The 19,239-nt window shown below is 26.2% G+C and overlaps 3 protein-coding genes across 17 annotated transcripts in view; 2 read left to right on the forward strand and 1 right to left on the reverse strand.

Moving 5' to 3' along the window:
- Positions 1–1,914, forward strand: part of LOC102677369 (protein sidekick) — a 43,155-nt gene extending 41,241 nt beyond the window's left edge. For 6 of the 7 annotated variants that reach the window (XM_006608451.2, XM_006608452.2, XM_006608454.2 and 3 more), the window contains 4 exons: positions 364–521; positions 599–761; positions 829–1,157; positions 1,243–1,914. In XM_006608451.2, the coding sequence (XP_006608514.1) occupies positions 364–521; positions 599–761; positions 829–1,157; positions 1,243–1,485 (893 nt within the window). In that variant the 3' untranslated portion in view covers positions 1,486–1,914. The remainder of the gene's footprint in view (positions 1–363; positions 522–598; positions 762–828; positions 1,158–1,242) is intronic. The other variant, XM_006608453.2, reaches the window with a different exon arrangement.
- A 1,851-nt stretch (positions 1,915–3,765) lies between these two features.
- Positions 3,766–5,980, reverse strand: LOC102678562 (aminoacyl tRNA synthase complex-interacting multifunctional protein 2-like). Of its 5 annotated transcripts, none has more exons than XM_031512732.1 (4): positions 5,604–5,980; positions 4,528–4,671; positions 4,226–4,433; positions 3,766–4,153 (listed from the first exon to the last, which is right to left on the reverse strand). In XM_031512732.1, exons 1-4 carry the CDS (start codon positions 5,781–5,783, stop codon positions 3,789–3,791), a joined length of 897 nt encoding a protein of 298 aa, XP_031368592.1. In that variant the 5' UTR covers positions 5,784–5,980; the 3' UTR covers positions 3,766–3,788. The 5 variants fall into 5 exon arrangements, with proteins under 5 accessions (XP_031368592.1, XP_031368599.1, XP_006608526.1 ...); XM_031512739.1 differs by having other exon boundaries at positions 5,622–5,978; XM_006608463.1 differs by having other exon boundaries at positions 4,226–4,436; positions 5,622–5,978.
- LOC102678193 (nucleosome-remodeling factor subunit NURF301) overlaps positions 5,242–19,239 on the forward strand; it is a 16,071-nt gene continuing 2,073 nt past the window's right edge. Inside the window, exons 1-28 of one of the 5 annotated variants that reach the window (XM_006608459.2) lie at positions 5,242–5,528; positions 7,511–8,574; positions 8,987–9,269; positions 9,362–9,570; positions 9,683–10,048; positions 10,109–11,305; positions 11,380–11,570; positions 11,744–12,361; positions 12,492–12,673; positions 12,755–13,073; positions 13,157–13,466; positions 13,534–13,669; positions 13,951–14,228; positions 14,357–14,497; positions 14,595–14,702; positions 14,773–14,948; positions 15,032–15,280; positions 15,352–15,568; positions 15,661–15,999; positions 16,097–16,285; positions 16,372–16,602; positions 16,709–17,018; positions 17,106–17,307; positions 17,398–17,660; positions 17,733–17,900; positions 17,976–18,171; positions 18,242–18,326; positions 18,465–18,779. In XM_006608459.2, the coding sequence (XP_006608522.1) occupies positions 7,524–8,574; positions 8,987–9,269; positions 9,362–9,570; positions 9,683–10,048; positions 10,109–11,305; positions 11,380–11,570; positions 11,744–12,361; positions 12,492–12,673; positions 12,755–13,073; positions 13,157–13,466; positions 13,534–13,669; positions 13,951–14,228; positions 14,357–14,497; positions 14,595–14,702; positions 14,773–14,948; positions 15,032–15,280; positions 15,352–15,568; positions 15,661–15,999; positions 16,097–16,285; positions 16,372–16,602; positions 16,709–17,018; positions 17,106–17,307; positions 17,398–17,660; positions 17,733–17,900; positions 17,976–18,171; positions 18,242–18,326; positions 18,465–18,667 (8,217 nt within the window). In that variant the 5' untranslated portion in view covers positions 5,242–5,528; positions 7,511–7,523 and the 3' untranslated portion in view covers positions 18,668–18,779. Of the gene's footprint in view, positions 5,529–6,667; positions 8,575–8,986; positions 9,270–9,361; positions 9,571–9,682; positions 10,049–10,108; positions 11,306–11,379; positions 11,571–11,743; positions 12,362–12,491; positions 12,674–12,754; positions 13,074–13,156; positions 13,467–13,533; positions 13,670–13,950; positions 14,229–14,356; positions 14,498–14,594; positions 14,703–14,772; positions 14,949–15,031; positions 15,281–15,351; positions 15,569–15,660; positions 16,000–16,096; positions 16,286–16,371; positions 16,603–16,708; positions 17,019–17,105; positions 17,308–17,397; positions 17,661–17,732; positions 17,901–17,975; positions 18,172–18,241; positions 18,327–18,464; positions 18,915–19,239 lie in introns of those variants that run through there. The other 4 variants (XM_031512685.1, XM_006608461.2, XR_420683.2 and 1 more) reach the window with 4 other exon arrangements.

Raw genomic sequence — 19,239 nt, forward strand, 5'->3', positions numbered from 1 at the left:
TCATTAAACATTTTAACTTTGAATGCTGCTATAATTATATTGTAATAAATAAATAGTTGAAATTTGACATGTTAGATAATGATATTCCTATAATTTTAATTTTCCAATTCCTATATTTAATTATATTTCATTAATGTCCTTTAAATATGTAATATAGATTACAATATAACTTCGCAAGTTTTCAATTATAATTAATTTTTGAAATGTTAAAATAATCAAATATATTATTTTTTTCTTGTAATATATTATAGGAAAGTATACAATGTAATATATAATTTCAAGAAAACATGCAGAAGTTTTTGATTATATTTATGATTTCATTACATTGAAACTAAATAAATATTATTGCATTTATAATTATAGATGACAGTCGTTGGCAGACAATAGTACGTAGTAGTAATGGACCATTGACAGAATTTTCTGTATCTTATCAAAATTTACTTCCATCCACGTCATATTTATTCAGGATAATATCATATAATCGTTATGGAATTAGCTATCCTGCATATTCTACAGAAACGGTAAATATTATTGTTACATTATATACATTTTTTATGAATATTTTTATGCATTAAATATTATAATATATCTTTTTTAGATTTTAACTCCATCAAAGTTATATTTTGAATATGCATATTTACAACATAAACCATTTTACAGACAAACTTGGTTTATGGTTACTTTAGCTGCTGCATCAATTATAATCATTATAATGGTCATAGCAGTGCTATGTGTAAAAAGTAAAAGCTATAAATATAAACGTAAGTCATAATAAATATATTCTAATGTAAAGCATATAGATTAATGATAATAAAATAATTGTCTTAGAAGAAGCACAAAAGACACTTGAAGAATCTATGGCTATGGATACAGATGATAGACAAGAATCTGATTTAGAGCTTTATAGATCAAGACAAGGAGGTGGTGGTACTATGAATATAGCAAATGCTTGCGGTACATTAGGTAAAAGAAACACTTTAGCAAGAAAATCTATGCATCCACCTCCTCCTACGATGTTAGGTAAATCACCTCCTAGACCTTCACCAGCCTCAGTTGCTTATCATAGTGATGAAGAAAGTTTAAAAGGATATGATGAAAATCCTGATGATAGTAGTGTTACAGAAAAGCCTTCTGAAATTAGTTCAACAGATTCTCAGGTAATCTTTTATATGAAAAAAGATCTTTTTCTTAAATATATGAAAAATAATAATAGGATATATAGAATATAATTTTGTTTCATAGGGATCTGAAAGTGAAAATGAAAGTGTACAATCGGATCCACATTCTTTCGTAAATCATTATGCTAATGTTAATGATTCATTAAGACAGTCTTGGAAGCGTCAAAAACCAGTTAGAAATTATTCATCGTATACTGATTCTGAACCAGAAGGTAGTGCTGTTGTGAGTTTAAATGGAGGACAAATTATTATGAACAATATGGCAAGGTCAAGAGCACCATTGCCTGGTTTCTCATCATTCGTATAATTCGTACATAATAAAAAATTGAAGTCTTTTTAAGTAGATAAGGTGCCGAATTACAATCAATTGCCTAATATTTATAATTGTTATACAGTAAAATTAAAATAAATTTATGCTGAGCAATAATTAATTTGAAAACATTTGGATAAAAAAAATTATTTAAATTTAAAAGAAAAATTAAAAAATTATTATATATATATAAAATGAGACTGGTTGTTAAAATTTTTATAATTTTTATAAAATAGGATAGTTAAAATTTTAATAGCTCAGCATCGAAATTAAAATACACAGAGGATTAAAGACTTATGTTGAAACACAAACTCGAGTGTTTCACACATGCTACGTGTAGTAATTTTAATATGCTTCTGGCACCATCATATTGTGATATATTAAAATACATATTATTTATAATTTTAGATAAAGTCAGAATATATGTATAATGAATATTTTTTATTTTTATTAAGTGAAGTTAAAACAAATTATTGCATGGATCTCGAATAATATAATGCTTATGCATTCTTTTAATTATAAGAAAAGATAAATTGTTTAAAACCATCTGTCAATATAATATATTAATAATGTAATAGAATAACATTAGATTATGAAACAATATCGTAACGAAAACTGCCAGAAACAATTACTTAATAAATCCAGAAAACGAAATATTTTAATACTATATTATTAAAACGTTTAAAACAACATCAATTATAAACTTTTTTTCATGTGAATAAATTCTTTCAATATTTCTAATTAACATTTATACTACAAATGAAAGTTGTACAATATCATCGATTTATATAAATATATAAAAAGTTAATTAAAACCATCATATCAGAAATAATCTTCACAGATTAAAAATAAATCTGATAATATTATTATACTGATTAAATAGTAAACAAATAATTACTTATGTAAAATATGACTGCGTACATTTCTATGTCTAAAAGACTTTCTTTTTAATAACATTATGTATAATGTATATAAAATTTATATAAATTATAAAATACTGATAAAAACTCTTGTATATTTAGTGCACAATTTATGTAACATTAGATCAAATTTTATGCTGAATAATTTTTGACAATTTTTTTCTTTAATAGATAATTCATCATTTATTTTTTATCTTTTTAAATTATAAAATCAAGGAAAAAAAATGTAGCTTTAATGCATTTACATTTGCATACAAAAAATATATGCAATCTATTTAATTCATCATAATATCATTAATTCATTTGTAGTATATAATATCACATTTACAGTATTGTGAACATTAGCATAGTATACAAACTTATTCAATTTAGAACAGAATTTTTTTACTATAATTATTCTATGTAATTATTATTTTAAATACAAAAAACATTTTAAATTGATATTAATGCATGAAATTTTTTTTTAAATGAAATGTTTTTTGTTCTTTTTAATTACTTACTTTATAATAAAAAAAAAGATTATAGAAATAATATAAAATGTTAAAAAATTATAAAATATATAGACAAATTTTTAAAAATATCTTTGATATATTAAATATTTTATTGTGTTAAAAATCTAGGATTTTATCAAAAATAAAAAAAAATGACAAATAAATGAAAATTATTGAATAAATAATGGCAGCTATAATTCTATTATTTAAAAAAAAAATATTAACTATAATTAATTGATAAATTAAGATTGATAAATTATATTAATTAAATTATTAATTATTGAATTTTTAATTTGATTTTAATTATAATATTAATTGCAACCTAAAAATCATAATTAATATGTGTCATAAAGTAGATAGCAAGTTATTTAGTAAATATTTTGTCTTAAATGCAGTCATCTTTTTATTTTTTATTATATTTTTTTTTTTATTTTTTTAAAAAATTTGCTTTCTAATTTTGTTGTATATAGTATTATAGTATTAATTTTATTTTTTATTTGTTAATATCAATCATCAATTATTATCATTTTGTCATAAGTATTTTTTACCAGAAATAAAAATACAATTGTTTCTGAAATACTGCCAAATTCAAAGATACAATTTTTCTTATTCACATTTGTACATATTAATGACAAATTAATAACAAATTATTATATATATTAAATATATATATATATATATCTAATAAATATAAATATATATATATTAATATCATGTTTGAAATTATACATTACTTGTATATAATTTTATATAATTTTATTTAATTACATATAATTTTATTGACAATATTTCCTCATAATTTTATTTAGTAAATTTTAAAATATTTTTAAAACAATTGATATTGTGTTTATATAAATAAATAGTACTTATTTTATTAAGAGATTTTTATTTACATAAAAATTTTTTCACAAGCTTCAAACCATTCATTAAGTTTTGGCGGATATTTGTTTGGAAAAATTTGTTTAATTGTAGACCATGCAGCAATATCTGCTATATCAAGTTTTTTTTTATTTAACCAATTTATATTTAACTTATCTGCTATTAGTGACAATATTTCTTGTTTTTTCTTCAATGATTCTTCAAAATATAAAGAATGACACAAATCTAATATTAAATCAGTAGTATTTAATTTCTCTACACAATCAGAGTTTTCATAATTGTGTGAATTTATTAGTCTACTTATATATCTTAGAAAATTTGTTTCACCAGTTATATAATAACTATGTAGACCAGATACAAGTTGCAGCTCTTCAACTGAAAATAAAATCTTTTATAAATATATATTTTTATTTTAATTATTAAATATAAAAATACAAATTATTTTACCATCTTTCCAAATTAATGATAAATTAATAATATTATTCTTAGGAGAGTTTGTAATTGATTGATAAATAAAAGATCCTTCTTTATTAAGACTTGAATGAACATAAGTTTGTACTTTAATATCAGTGTCTTCCCATAAATTTTGTAATGCAGATATAAAGTATGGTGGCCTTTTAGGATTTACATTAATGATAAGATTTACATTAACTGTCTTCTATAAAAATTAATATTAATAAATTATTTTTTTTGCGCTTTTGATTTTGAGAATAAAAATTTTTATTTTATATTAATTTATTTCATATTACCTGATTTGTGACACTTTTATTGATTACTTGATTTGTCTGTTTTAAAAATCCAGAAAGTGTTGAAACTTGTTTCTTAAGTTCTGCAAGTTGTGCTAATATTTTTTCTTGTCGTGCTTCTAATGCATTATATTCTGGTAGTGGACTCTGAAATAAAATGTTATTCTAAGTATATATAATATTTTACATAAAACATTAATAATTATGAAAATATAAATCTTAATAAAAACATTAGATAAAATTAATTAATTAGGTAATTTTAGAATAAAATTAGAATTATTTAATATTAATATATAAAATTTAAAATTAAAAAACATATATATTATAATTAATTATAATTAAAATGAAATTTTTCTATTTCTAAAATATTACTAAAGAAATAAATATCTTTATATAAAATATTATTATATAAATACATTATAATTACTATTCGATCACAATCTAAAGTTTACAATTTAATATAATACTTATGAAAACATATTTTTTCATAAAATATATTATAAATATTATTTCAAGTTGAAAAATGTTAATAAAATTCAATATAAAATGGACATATTTATTAATTTCATGTCAGAAGAAAATGTCCAAAAACACAGGGTTATGAATTATAGATTTGATAGTTCACCAGTAACATTGTTGATTAATACTAGTGAACAGCTATAAGATACATACATCTTTTTACTGGGTTAGGTTTTACATGTATTTGGTTATACAACTGTACTTTGTAGCTTTCAGTTTCAGTGCAGTTCTAATTTAGTAAGCTTGCCCTTCTATACTAATTATCGGCGTATTCCCGCTTATCCTTCGAACGAACTAAATTTTTCATATACCGTAGTCGCGTAGTGTCCTGTTAGATGAAAAATTGGAGGGGCAAGCATCGATCAAGCCTGTAGAACCATATTCCCGGTCGATCGTGATTAGTGCTTGTGGAAATTTTGGGAGGAGTCATGCACAACAAGCTCGAGACAGAAGAAACACTCGTAGCTACCATGCTTACTAAACGCGTGAGTAAACCGTTCATTCTAGTTAACTAGCAATGTTTTCTTTCACATCGGCAGGATAACAGAAATGATGAAAACCTTTAAAAAGCTGATAACCTGCTCAGTGATATCAGGCACGATCTTGTTCTCGGCTTCCGTATGGTCGTCTGTTGATTCTTCATGAATATTTCGCATTTCGTACATCATTTTTCTATGATGCAATATTCGTGGCAGGGAAACAATTGGTTTTAACGTATACATTGTCATTTCGTTACGCATTTTGTTCGTTATTCCGTGATTAATTTATAAAAAACCATCGACTTATATTCACATTCGATCGTTACACTCTCGTTCGTTTTTCGTATTTCTCGATTTTAACTTGACGGCCATTTTTCTTTGATCCCCCCTATCTTTGTCGTACTTTCATGCTGGCGCTAATGTTTTCCAACTGCTAACATCCGTTTCAAAGATGGCGCCATAATTTTTGGTAAAATTACATCATACAAGAATTTTACGTTGTTGTTATTAGTATATTTTATATATTTTTTTACGTGTTAAGCTTTGAAAAATTAATTTATTTTAATAATAATAATTATAATAATTAATTATAATTAAATTATTTTCTCATTTGTATAGAAAACAATTTTGGAATATGTTATACTAGTATAATATATAAAATAATTGAATAGTTTATTATTTATAAATTATTGATAAAATTTTAAATTTATTATTTCAGTATTTAAACAAATGTTTAACAAACAAATAATTGATCATAATATTGCTATATTTGTTTGATTAGCAACTTCCATTAACTTTTTCTGATTATTGAATGCAACAGAAAACATAATTTAATATATAAAATTTTTGATGTAGTGAAATATAAAATATATAAGAAAGAAGTGCTGTTAATAAATATATAATGAAATATAAAAAAAAATTGTATAAGATCTATTAAAAATTAAAACTTAACAAAACCTTAGTTTCAATTAAGAAGATGTCGCGTTCATCGCTAATTTCTTTTAAATTAATTGATATTTATTATTAATTAAATTATATAATAAACATAAACAAAATTTTTTTCTTTTATATTGATAACATTAATTTTTAATTAGTATGATATTATAAGCTAAAAAAAAAAAAGGATATACCGACTAAACGACATATAAATTAGAATTATGGTGGTGTCCTCTGTCGCAGCTTCTTTATAACTAAGGATAGATCTCTTGCGGGTAACAGCGAACTCGTTCGATTACACATGTGAATTAATTACATAATTTGTTTGAAATAAAAAATATAATTGATCAAAATAAAAATAACTGTAAAAAAAAAAGGGAAGTAAATAAAGAAAAGAAAGCATGTTTATCGGAAGTGCGGTTAGAATCGCGTTCTTCCAACCGCGCATGTCGCCACCTATTGTTGATCTGACAGGCTCTTGTGTAGTTACGGTGAAAGCGATTGGATCTTCTGTACGTTTCGTGAGAAATTAAAAAGCGATCAATTTGTTTTTGCATTACATGAATTCCATTGAAATTCAGTCAAGAAGAATGTGTCGAGCTATAGATTGTTCTAAATAGGAAAAACGAAAATTTCATCAAAGATTTTGTCTACTTTTCGAGTAGATGCGTTCGAGGCCAGACATGGCGGCGATTCGATGAACCAATTGCAGCAGCGCTCTCTTAGAGGATCAGATATTGTAAATTCCCCTTACATTCGCATCAGTGAATGATTCTGTACTTATTTTGGTCGTTACTGATAGTAATACAAGTTCTTATCATTACGAAAAGGTGATTGTCGTTCGCCGACAGAAAAGTAGAAGCCACGCAAGATCGTACCGAAACGTTGATCATGAAAGAATTGTGTTTGGTCACGTGACCATAGCCGAAAAATGGCGCAAAGATCAGAGTACAAACATGGGTTCCATTTCATTGCTACGGTGTCATTTGTATTTGTTTACAAGCGCGCGTTTTCACAAACCACGTGTTAAGTAAGTGCCATTTCGTTGACAGTGCGTGACGGACAATGACGGGGAGAGGATCGAAGAGACGGGGTCGACCCCCGAAATCGGTGGTCATGGAAAGACCAAAAAAGTTTCAATATCATCTTATGAAGAAACCAAAATATTTGCAAAACAAGGGTTCGGAAACGCCAAATTCACAACCAAGTACACCGACACCTTCGAGACCATCATCGCCAGTCGAAAGCGAAGAAAGCAGACGAAGTACACGAATTCGAAAATCTCGAGGACCCAGAGACAGACATTCGCGCAAAGGTGGTCATTCTAGTTCAGGTGCATATCAACGCCGAGGTTACAATCCAAATGTTGATTATCATGATTCTGAATATCATTATGGGTCGGACTTTGGAGATGAATCTAGTGAAAAAAGTGAAGTTGAAGAGGATCTCTTGCAAAGCGATGTAGATTCATCTGAAAGTATAGAAGAACCTGATCCTTCCAGTGACAGTGATTTTTCCCTCTCCAGTTATAGCACTACTAGTGGCACACCCCGTAAAACACTTCTTAGTCAGCAAAGACCACCAAGTCCAGAACCATTATGGCTTCAAAATAGAGAATTGCCACTATTAAATCTACCTAAATCGTCTGATGATTTATTAGTTCCCAGAGAACTTGTTATGCCATGTTTATCCATTTATGAAGTATTGAGACACTTTCGCACTTTAGTACGTCTTTCAGCCTTCAGATTTGAAGATTTCTGTGCTGCACTTATGTGTGAAGATCAAACCAATTTGTTGGCTGAAATACATATTATGCTTATTAAAGCACTTCTTAGAGAAGAAGATTCTCAACAAACACATTTTGGTCCTTTAGACCAAAAAGACTCTGTGAATGTTAGCTTATATTTTGTGGATTCTATGACTTGGTCAGAAGCTTTACGTTCTTATGTAGAAAGTGACAAGTCATTTGATCAAAATATTTTACATATTTTATCAACATGTGAATATCCTTTTACTTCTGTAGAAGATAGAATCAAGGTGCTACAATTTTTGACAGATCAATTTTTAATTACAAATCCAGTAAGAGAAGACCTATTGCACGAAGGTATATTAAATGGTATTTCATGTTGTTTTATTTTTTATAGTTATTTTTTTATATAATTTATATGTAATGTAATAATTTATAAATATATATATAATCAGCAGGAAAAATTTATATGTCCATGCTGAAGTTTTAGTTATATTGTTTTATATATATATATAAATACTAAAATATTTTTTAATATAAATACATATCATTAAATATGTATTAAATTATTTATATATCATTAATTTATATTATATTAAATAATTCTGTTTATTTTAATTTATTAAATTATAAAACTCCTTATTTTTTTATTATTTTTTTCATGTAATTAATTATAAAAAATTAAATATAATTATGTAAAATATACATTCTTTTATAAATATTATCAAATCATTATCATTATTAAAGAATAATATATATCATGAATATTGTCATTTTATAGGAAATATGCATTATGATGATCACTGTAGAGTATGTCATCGATTGGGAGATTTATTATGTTGTGAAACATGTCCAGCAGTTTTTCATTTAGAATGTGTTGAACCTCCATTAGTTGATGTTCCTACTGAAGACTGGCAATGCAGTACATGCAAAGCTCACAAAGTTACAGGAGTTGCTGATTGTATACCTGATGTTGAGAAAAATGGTTCTCTTTGTCGTCAAGAACATTTAGGATTTGATAGACATGGCAGAAAATATTGGTTTCTTGCAAGAAGAATTTTTGTGTAAATATCCTATAATAAAATAAAATTTTTTTATAATATTTATCATTAATTATTAAAAAAATATTGTTAATTGTTAAAATTATTTATTATAGTGAAAGTGAAGATGGTGAAGTTTGGTATTATAGTACAGCTTTACAATTAGAAGAGTTAATGCTTTGTTTAGATCGTAATGAAATGGAAGTTGCACTTTATCGAGAATTATCAGACTACAAAGATGAAATTGTAAGACAAATGGAACTTACAGAACAAATTACTAATCAATACAAGGGTAATAAAAAGTCATATCTAGAAATTGAAAACAGTAAGTTTAATTTAATAATTTATTTTTTTATTTCATTTTTTTTATTTATGATTTAAATTTATAGTTTAAATAATAATTTTAATATTCTTATTTAATATTTCACGTTTTATAGGTCTTATACAAAAATTACAAAAAGAACGTCAAGAAAAACAAGAAAAAGAAGAAGAAGAAAAAAAAGAAAAACAAAGACAAGAAGCTGAAGAAATGGTACGCAGAATACATGAAGGTACAGATTCTCTTGAAGAACAATTATCAGCAGTCACTGAACAACAGGAAATAAAGACATCTGAAGATTCAAATACGAAAGAAAATACTCAAAAAATAATTCCAGAAAATGTAGAAATAGATAGTGTAGATACTAATTTAACAGATGGGATAAATAAAGAAGTCAAAGCTTGTACATCATCATCATCATCTGAAGAAATTGATGAAGAGATACTTGAAGGGGACGAAAGTATCTCAAAAATTGGTAAAGATGGTGAGTTATAAAACTATATATTTTAAAGAGATACAGTAATTAATAAATCTATTATTTTAGGGAAAAAACACACTATTGTAACTAGATCAAAAACAGGATCATTACAACCTAGGACATTTAATATGGATGATTTAAAAAAACGTAGTACTGGACAGCTCTCAAAAGAAGAGTTAGAAAAATTAGATAAAGGTTTAAAAGAAGAAGGAGATAGTACTAGATTAACAAGACAAAAAGCTCATCAAATAGCTTCTGGTACGCATTTATTTAAATTGGGAATGGATAACAACTTTAAATCATATGTGAATCAGTACAGTACTAATCCTATTGCTTTGAATAAGGCCCAACGAAACGAAGAACGTGACAAAAAGAGACATTTATCACATAAATTTTCACTTACACAGGCTTCTGAATTTAAATGGGTAGGAAGTTTGACAGGAACTCGTGCTCTTTTAGTAAGCACACTTCGTCAGACAATTCTTCAACTCGAAAGCAGCATTCAATCTTCATTTATGCATACTAATTGGCCTCTTTTACGTAAACCTTGGACTACAGCAGTAGGTGCTTGTGTTAATCCAAGAGATTTTGCTCGTGCACTTATTGTATTACAAGCATGTATTAAATCAGTAGTATTCGCTAGTGTATGGCATGATCAACTTGGTCATGTAAAATTACAAAGAGTAACGGCTCTCGAACGAGAAGAAAAGAAACGTCAAGATAAAAAAGATAAAAAGGAAAGAGAAGATGAAGAAGAACGTAATCGTCTATTTAATTTTGTTAAATATACATTAGGCTTGAAACATCAAGTTTGGAAACAAAAGGGAGAAGAATATCGAGTACATGGACAAGGTGGTTGGCTTTGGGTATCTGCCAGTCGCCGCTATAGATATTCTGACATGTCAAAATTAGGTCTTCGAATAGGCCCACAAAAAATTATGGTACAAATTAAAGATCAAGAAGGATTAAAAATTTTAGCTTTAGATCCTCCCACATATGATTTTTTAATAAAGGAATATTGTTCTTCTAAAAAAGAAGAAAATAATATAAACATAAAAATAAAAGAAGAAATTAAAGAAGAAGAAATATCAAAGGATACATTAACTGATGCATGTATAAAACAAGAATGTAAAGAAGAAGACATAAAAAAAGAATCAATTGAAGATAAACAAAATAAAATAGAAATAGATGCGAAAACGGAAGAAACAATAACAAAAACAGAATCACAATCAATTAAGCAAGAAACAAAAATGAATTTATCATGTATGTGGGATAAAAACATATTGTTATTTTTAATTATATACTATATTAATTAATTTTTTCTTTTCTTCTTCTAGTTTTAGCTGGTATGAAAATCAAGAAAGTTTATACACCTATAAAAGAATTTGAAGAAATTGATATTACTAAGGCATTAACAACTAATGGAAGACTTCATTATCCAAAAATTGCTAAAAAAACTAGAATTGATGATTTCCTGGCACGCAGAACACATTTAAAACTTTTAGAAGAAAGAAGATTACTACAGACTGTAAGTAAACATTAACAAAAATATCTTAAATATAAATAATGTTAAAATATATATAATATTTTTATAATAATAATATAATATTTTTTATAATAAAATAATATAAAATTTTTTATAATAATATAATATTTTTTATATTTAAAATATATAAAATATATATACATTATAAATTTTAGGAAAAATCGAAAGAATTATTAAATCAATCAACAAATCAAAAAGATGGAGATTCTGAAGTTGATATAGAAAATAATGAAGAAAGTGATACAGATGGAGGTGATAATTCTTTACAAAATATTCTTACTGGAAAGCAGCCTAAAACTATATCTACATCAGCTAGAGAAATGTTAAATGTAATAGGAAAACGAATTCAACATGTTAAAGCTCAATATGCAAGCATAATGAGACTTAATAAAAATGGTAGTTGTTATTCACGATATTGTAATATGACAACACTTCCGGGAAAGATTACAACTACAACACAAAGTTTAACATCTACTTGTTATTCTCCTATATGTCTTCAAAAAGCAAGATTAAAACTTGACCTTATTGCATTGTTAAGAAAAGCTAATGCTTTGAATAATAATCAATCATTGAATTTATCAGTTGGAGCAAATACAATGCAATTATCACAAGTAAATTCAAAAATAGAAGGAAATGATGCTAAAGATGCTATTAGAAAAGATTTAGAATCTGCAGTAGCATCCGCAACTCATTGTACTGAAGAAACACCAGCTACAAATGTAGTAAAAGATGTTTCACCTCCTACCAAAAAAATAAAAGTTGAATCTAACATGGTAAGTTATAAAATTATTAATATTAATATATTTTAAATATTTTTTGTATTTGAAACACATTTAATTTAGTTCATAAAAAGTTTAGTTCTTATAAAACATAAGATATAAAAAAGAGATTTATATTTTATAGACTACTAATGATACCAATTCAGGATACATTGATGTAGTAACTACTACAAATAACATAGTTACTACAACAACTGTAACTACAACACAACAAACTATAAAAACAATCGATGGTATTGTACAAAGTATGCAAGAAAGTACAAGTTCTCAAAATTCAGTTACATTTTCATCTGAAGTTAAAACAAGGTAATATAAAATAATATATTTTAAAAATTTAATTTCTGTGAATATCATTTAGAAAATATTTTATTTTTATGATGTTAATAGTGTAGGACAAAAGACAATGATTGTTAATCGAAGAGGAAGAACAGTACAAAGAAGCACAATGGCTAAAGAATTAAATGCTGATGGTACAGAAAGAATATACTCTACTACATCAACTGAAGGAAAAGTTTATTTGAAAAAAGTTGCAATTTCTTTTGCTGATAGAAAAAAGAAACGTACTCCAGTTAAATATCCCTTATGTTCCACATTTTGTACCAAAAATAAACATCGTAGTATATTGGTACTTCCACAACATGAATTACGTAAATTAGCTAGAGTTGGTGGCCGAATACAAGTTCAAGGTTTTCATCAGATGGCTAAGGTATTTCTGAAACAAAATTTGTATTAACATCAAAAAAATATAAAATAAATATCAATTAATTTTAACTGAATTTTTTTAAATAGGCAAATATGTCAGTATGGCCATATCCTTGTCCTAGACCATTATTTAAGACTTGTTGGTTATATAGAACAGTTGGCATAAAATCATTGGCTGCAGCAGCTCTTCAATTAAGAATATTATGGGCATGTCTTCGTTGGGATGATATGGCTGCAAAACCATTATCCACAGATGGCAAACATCAAATTACAACTGATACGGAAATTATGTCATTGGAAATTCTTAAACATCGTCATGTTGGTCAATTTTTAGACAAGACACAATACTTACGAAGAAAAGTTGTTATACCTTTAGAACTTCCAAAACAAGTCAGAGGTTTGTATTAATATATAAATTTCAAAAAGAAATTAAAATATAATTACAATAAATTTATATTTCATAGAAGTTACATCTATAAGAAGTGGTTTAAGAAAAAGAAAACGGCCAGAATCACCACAAAGTACTGAACCACAAGTTACAGAAGAATGGGTTGATGAAGATAAATTAGAACTGTGGGAAATTAAACAATATGGTGATAGGTATGTTTTGTAAAAAAAAAATCTAACTCATATCATATATTTCAAAATAATTTCTCTCTTTTTTTAACTTTCTTATTTAAATGTTTAATTTCAACAAAATTCTATATAATTTAACTTTTTATTGCTTAAATGCATTTTAAAACAATCATATATATAATGAAATTAGAATATTATTGATTATATTAAATACCTGCTTTTACCTTAATATCACTCAAGTTCTGACCTATCCTTATTTAACACCATTTGATACTAACCCTCCACTTGGTGTGTGTCTTATCCAGGTTAGAGAAGGCTAATGCCCAGATTATTACTAGGAGTCGATCGGGACAGCCACAATCAACAGTTGGTTCTAACCGAAATGCAGGATCAAATTCTGGTATAAATGATCAACTCGTTAGTGGTAAAGCAACACCTGAAGAAATTAAAGAAAAGATGGAACAACAATTACGTATGCAAAGAGCTGCTCATCAACAAAAAAGAGCATTAGAAACTTTAAAAAGTCCAGCTAGTTCTGGTTCACCTACACAAGTTGTAAAAGTTACAGCTAATTCTGCTCATGGTAAAAGTTATATTTATTAATCTAATTTATTTCAAAATTATAATTAATAAATATAATTAATTATATATTATATAATCAATATATTTAATTAAATATATGACATAAAAATATTATTTTTTTTATTATAGATGGAACAGTTAAATTAGTTTCCAAAGTTGCGATACCAGCAAATCCAAATAGTGGGACAAAATCACAGTTAACTTCTCTTTTGACGACACCTACACAAAATAAACCTTTTATTAGTACAAAACGTATTTATATGGCAAAATGTAAATTCAAAATTAAATAATACAATAAATATTAAACTAAATATATTTAAATATATGTATATATATATGTATATATATTATATTTTCTTTTAAATAGCATCTCTTGGTACAACAAAAGTTGTTTCTGGACCTACAAGTATCTTACCAAAAACACAACTGCAATCTGGAGGTCAACAATCTTTAATTAAAGTTTCTGGTCAAGCAGGTATATTTATAATAATTATATTTTGAATTAAAAAAAAATTATTTTTAATAAATCTTTATTTATAAAATAGGACCTATACAACAAATTCAACAAAGAGTACAGATTATAAGAGGACCAGATGGAAAACTTCAAGTTCGAGGTTTGATGCCTGGTCAGCAATTAGTTCAAATGCCTGATGGAAAACTTCATGTATTAAATAATAGTCAAGCAATTACTACTCTTGCACAAACTGGAACAACTACACAAGTAATATTATTTTTTAAATGTTGTAAGAAAATATTAAAAATACGTAAAACGAATTGATAATTAATTTAAGAATTTTTTTTAAGACAAAAACAGCTACAACAACAACCGCAGCTAAAGTGACAACAGCTAATTGTACTACTAAAACTAGTCCATCTAAAACATCAACAAATATAACGCAACAAGTACAAGCTCAACAATCACAAGCTCAATCTCAACAAACAATTCAACGTTCGTCAGGAACTGCCTCAGTAACTATTGCTACTACACCAGCACAACCTACAAAAAATGCTATTGTAGTAGCTAATACTGGACAAATTGTACAAAGTGCACAAGTATGTATAAATCATTATTTTTATAAAATATTATCAAAGTGCACGTGATAATATATTAATTAATAATGTAGGTAATATCAACTGGTGGTCAAGTCATTAGTGGAAATCAAATAGTAGTTACTAATGCTAATTTAGCTCAACAACTTGCAAGCGGCAAAGCTCAATTAACAACAATTGGTGGTCATCAAGTAGTTATTCGTAGTACTCCAACAGGCAATCAAATTGTTCATTTGAATTCAACAAATAGTGGTATTATTGTAAAAAATACTGTCACACCAACAAAACAAGGTATGTTAAATTTTATATTTTAAAATATAAATATTTCGATTAAAAAATTATAAATAAAATTGTTTAATAAAATGAATCTTTAAATTTCTTAGTTCCTGTATTGCAATCTACTCAATCAACAGCAACAACAATAGGAGCACAATCAACTGATACAACAAACAATAGTATTAGTAATAATACATCGACGAATGTGACATCGTCTACTATCACAACTGCGACAAATCAAATATCTAATACTCCAGCACCTGGAAGTGTAGAAGCATCTTTATTAGCTGGTCAACCACCTGGAACTGTTATTAAATGTGTTACTGCTCAAGTTATACAAACTACTCAAGGTCCTCGTATAGTATTACAAGGTTTACAAGGTGCAGATTTTACTCCTCAACAACTTATAATGGTACAACAACAAGTAAAACAACAATTACTTAAAGGTTAGAGATTTTATATATATATATATATATAAAATATTATTATTATATTTATAATTATATATATCTATTTATATATTTATATATTTATATTTTGCAGCCCAAGCTACAACAGGCAAACAAGGAGTATTAGGACCTACTAAAATTTATTTAGCTGTTCAACCTGCACCTAACAGTCAACAATCAATTCAAAGTTCTCAAAGTTCTACAACAGCAAATACTCCTGCTACACCGGCAACAAAACCACAAATTGCACAACAACCAGTTGTTTCTCCACCAGCAGCAACTGGTATTTATACAATTTGATATTTTTTTCCATTATTATTTTTTATTTTAATATTATTAATATTATTAATATTATTTTAATTTGAATAGAACCTCAAACGGGAAATGAAAGCATTCCAGAACTTCCATCAACAGCAACATCAAGTTCTCCTGAAAAACCGAAAGTAGTTGTTCAACAAGTTGCTCAACCTAATGTGACTACAGAAGAGGAATCGCAGAAAACAAATGTAGCTAATGGTCAGCAACCTTTGCAATCTTTAAAAGAAGGAAACGATTCTTCGGCTAACAAATTTATTTTAACACCTGATTACATACAACAAAGTTAGTTATTAATCAATATTATTTTTACTGTTTGATAACATTAGGATTAGAAATATTTGAATATTTTTATTCTATATATTTTCTAATGATTATTATAAATTTTTAGCTATTAAGAATGCGTTGAAACAAGAAAATCTTAATCCGGAAATAGAAGAAAAATTATTGCAATTGCAACGATATCAAGAGAAACAAATGAAAGGTGGTGTTGAAAATTCAGCAACTAATAATCAAACTCATACTACACCTACAATTACAACTCCGCGTATGCCATCTCGTAAAAGACCGGCACCTTCTAACATTCCAACAACAACCTCATCTACGAATATACAATCAGCAACAAATGATAAAGATACTGATTGGACAGAAACACCCAGAAAAAAACCTACGCTAAAACAAGAAAGTCGTGAAACTCCAAAGTAAGTTTTATAATTAAAAATTAATGTATTAAAATAAAAATAGTTAAAACAAAAGTATTTTTTAAAAATATTATTTATTTTTTATAGAGTACAAAAAATTGAACCAATAGAGAATGAATCAACTCCACAAAAACGAGCAGCAAAGCCAAAAGACAGTCAAGAGCAACGGAGGAAACAACAAGTCCATTCTCGAATGCAAGTCTTATTATTTAGACATAAAGAACTACTTAAAAAAGATATTTTAAAAAAAAGAGCATTACTTGAAAAAGAATTACAAATAGATATTCAGGTACTATATTAAATATGTTTTTTAACAAGTCAATAATAATACATATTCATCTAAATTCATTTTTATTATTTTTTTATTGAAATTATATAGAAAGATTTATCAGCGGAATTAGCTTCAAGAACAAAAGCAGAAAGACACAAACAGGATGAAGTAAAAGTAGGAAGTGCAAAACGTAAAGCAAATGCTCAAATGGCTCAACAAGTTAGTCCACCTAATAGAGGTGGAAGGCCAAAGAAATATAAGGCTCAAGGAAGTAACACTACACCACCAGGAGCTTCAACAGCACCTACTACGAATAGAATCAAAAAAGAAAAATTATATTGTTTATGTAGAACACCATATGATGAAACAAAGTAAGCATTGAAAAAAATTTCTTTCTTTAAATAATATATATTTAATGATTGTCAAATATTTTGTCAAATTAGATTTTATGTGGGATGCGATCTCTGTAACAATTGGTTTCATGGAGATTGCGTTGGAATCACAGAAGAAATGTGTAAAACTCTTTCAGAGTTTGTTTGTACAGAATGTAGACATGCAAGAGATACACAAGAGCTATATTGTTTATGTAAACAGCCTTATGATGAATCTCAGTATGTAATGATTATTATTAATTTATATTATTATATTTATTTTTTTTAACAAAATTAATATTTTTATTTGTGTAGATTTTATATTTGCTGCGATAAATGTCAAGATTGGTTCCATGGTCGATGCGTGGGTATTTTACAGTCAGAAGCAGACAATATTGATGAATATGTTTGTCCGAATTGTCAACGAAATTCTTCTGTTAACTTTGCTAATATGAAAAATCTTAACGCAAAAGATCTTGATCTTCTTAAGAAATTAATTAAACAAATACAGGTAAGAAAATTACAAATAATAATAATTATGATATTTTTAAATTGATTATCAATATTAAAAATTTAAATAGGCGCACAAAAGTGCTTGGCCATTTATGGAACCAGTAGATCCAAATGAAGCACCAGACTACTATAAAGTTATAAAGGAACCGATGGGTAAATTAACACTATATATATTATATAATTAATTATATAGTTAATTAGTAATTAATATTAATTTTTGTTGAATTTAAAATTTAATATTAAAAAAGATATATTATATCTCTATATTATTTTTACTAATTGTGTTTACAGATTTACAAACGATAGAATTGAGGATAAATGATAGATCTTACAAGAAATTAAGTGAATTTATTGGCGACATGACAAAAATATTTGATAATTGTCGTTATTATAATCCGAAAGAATCACCTTTCTTTAAGTGTGCAGAATCTTTAGAAACTTATTTTGTTCACAAGATTAAAAGTTTAAGAGAAAAGTTTTCTGAAGGAAAGTAAGCAATCAAAAAAAGAAAAAAAAAAGAAAACTGTAACTATAAACGAGTGGAAGTGCTAAGCATCAATGGTTAATTTGTGCAACAACAGAAATGATCTGTGCCAGTAGAAAAGAGACATTCAAATTAGCCATAAGTATGTAAGAGTAGGACATATATAAGTTCACTATTTATTAGAATTGTGTGAACAATTGATTTGCCTTCGTAAAAGCGAATATTATTTGAATAATGGCGTACAGAATTTTGAACCAGAACTTATAATAATTTAGCTTAAAATACATACAGAGTCTAATAAATATTCAAAAAATATTATGAAATTTTATATTTTCAAAAAAGTTTATTATAAGATTATAAATTATGTTCAAATTTGAAATAATATTATATATATTATTTATAATAATTACTTTCATTGTTTATTTATATATGATAATAAAATATTAATTTTTTAAACATATATTGCTTATATAAATTTTTATTAACAAAATAAACAGGAAATATTTGATATGAAAATATTATAATGATATGAACTCAAGTGCATGAAACCATAAAATTTAATAAATATAATAAAATAATATA

The sequence above is a fragment of the Apis dorsata genome, unplaced genomic scaffold (genome assembly GCF_000469605.1).
Source record: "Apis dorsata unplaced genomic scaffold, Apis dorsata 1.3 scaffold_37, whole genome shotgun sequence".
Classification (NCBI taxonomy): Eukaryota; Metazoa; Arthropoda; class Insecta; order Hymenoptera; family Apidae; genus Apis; species Apis dorsata.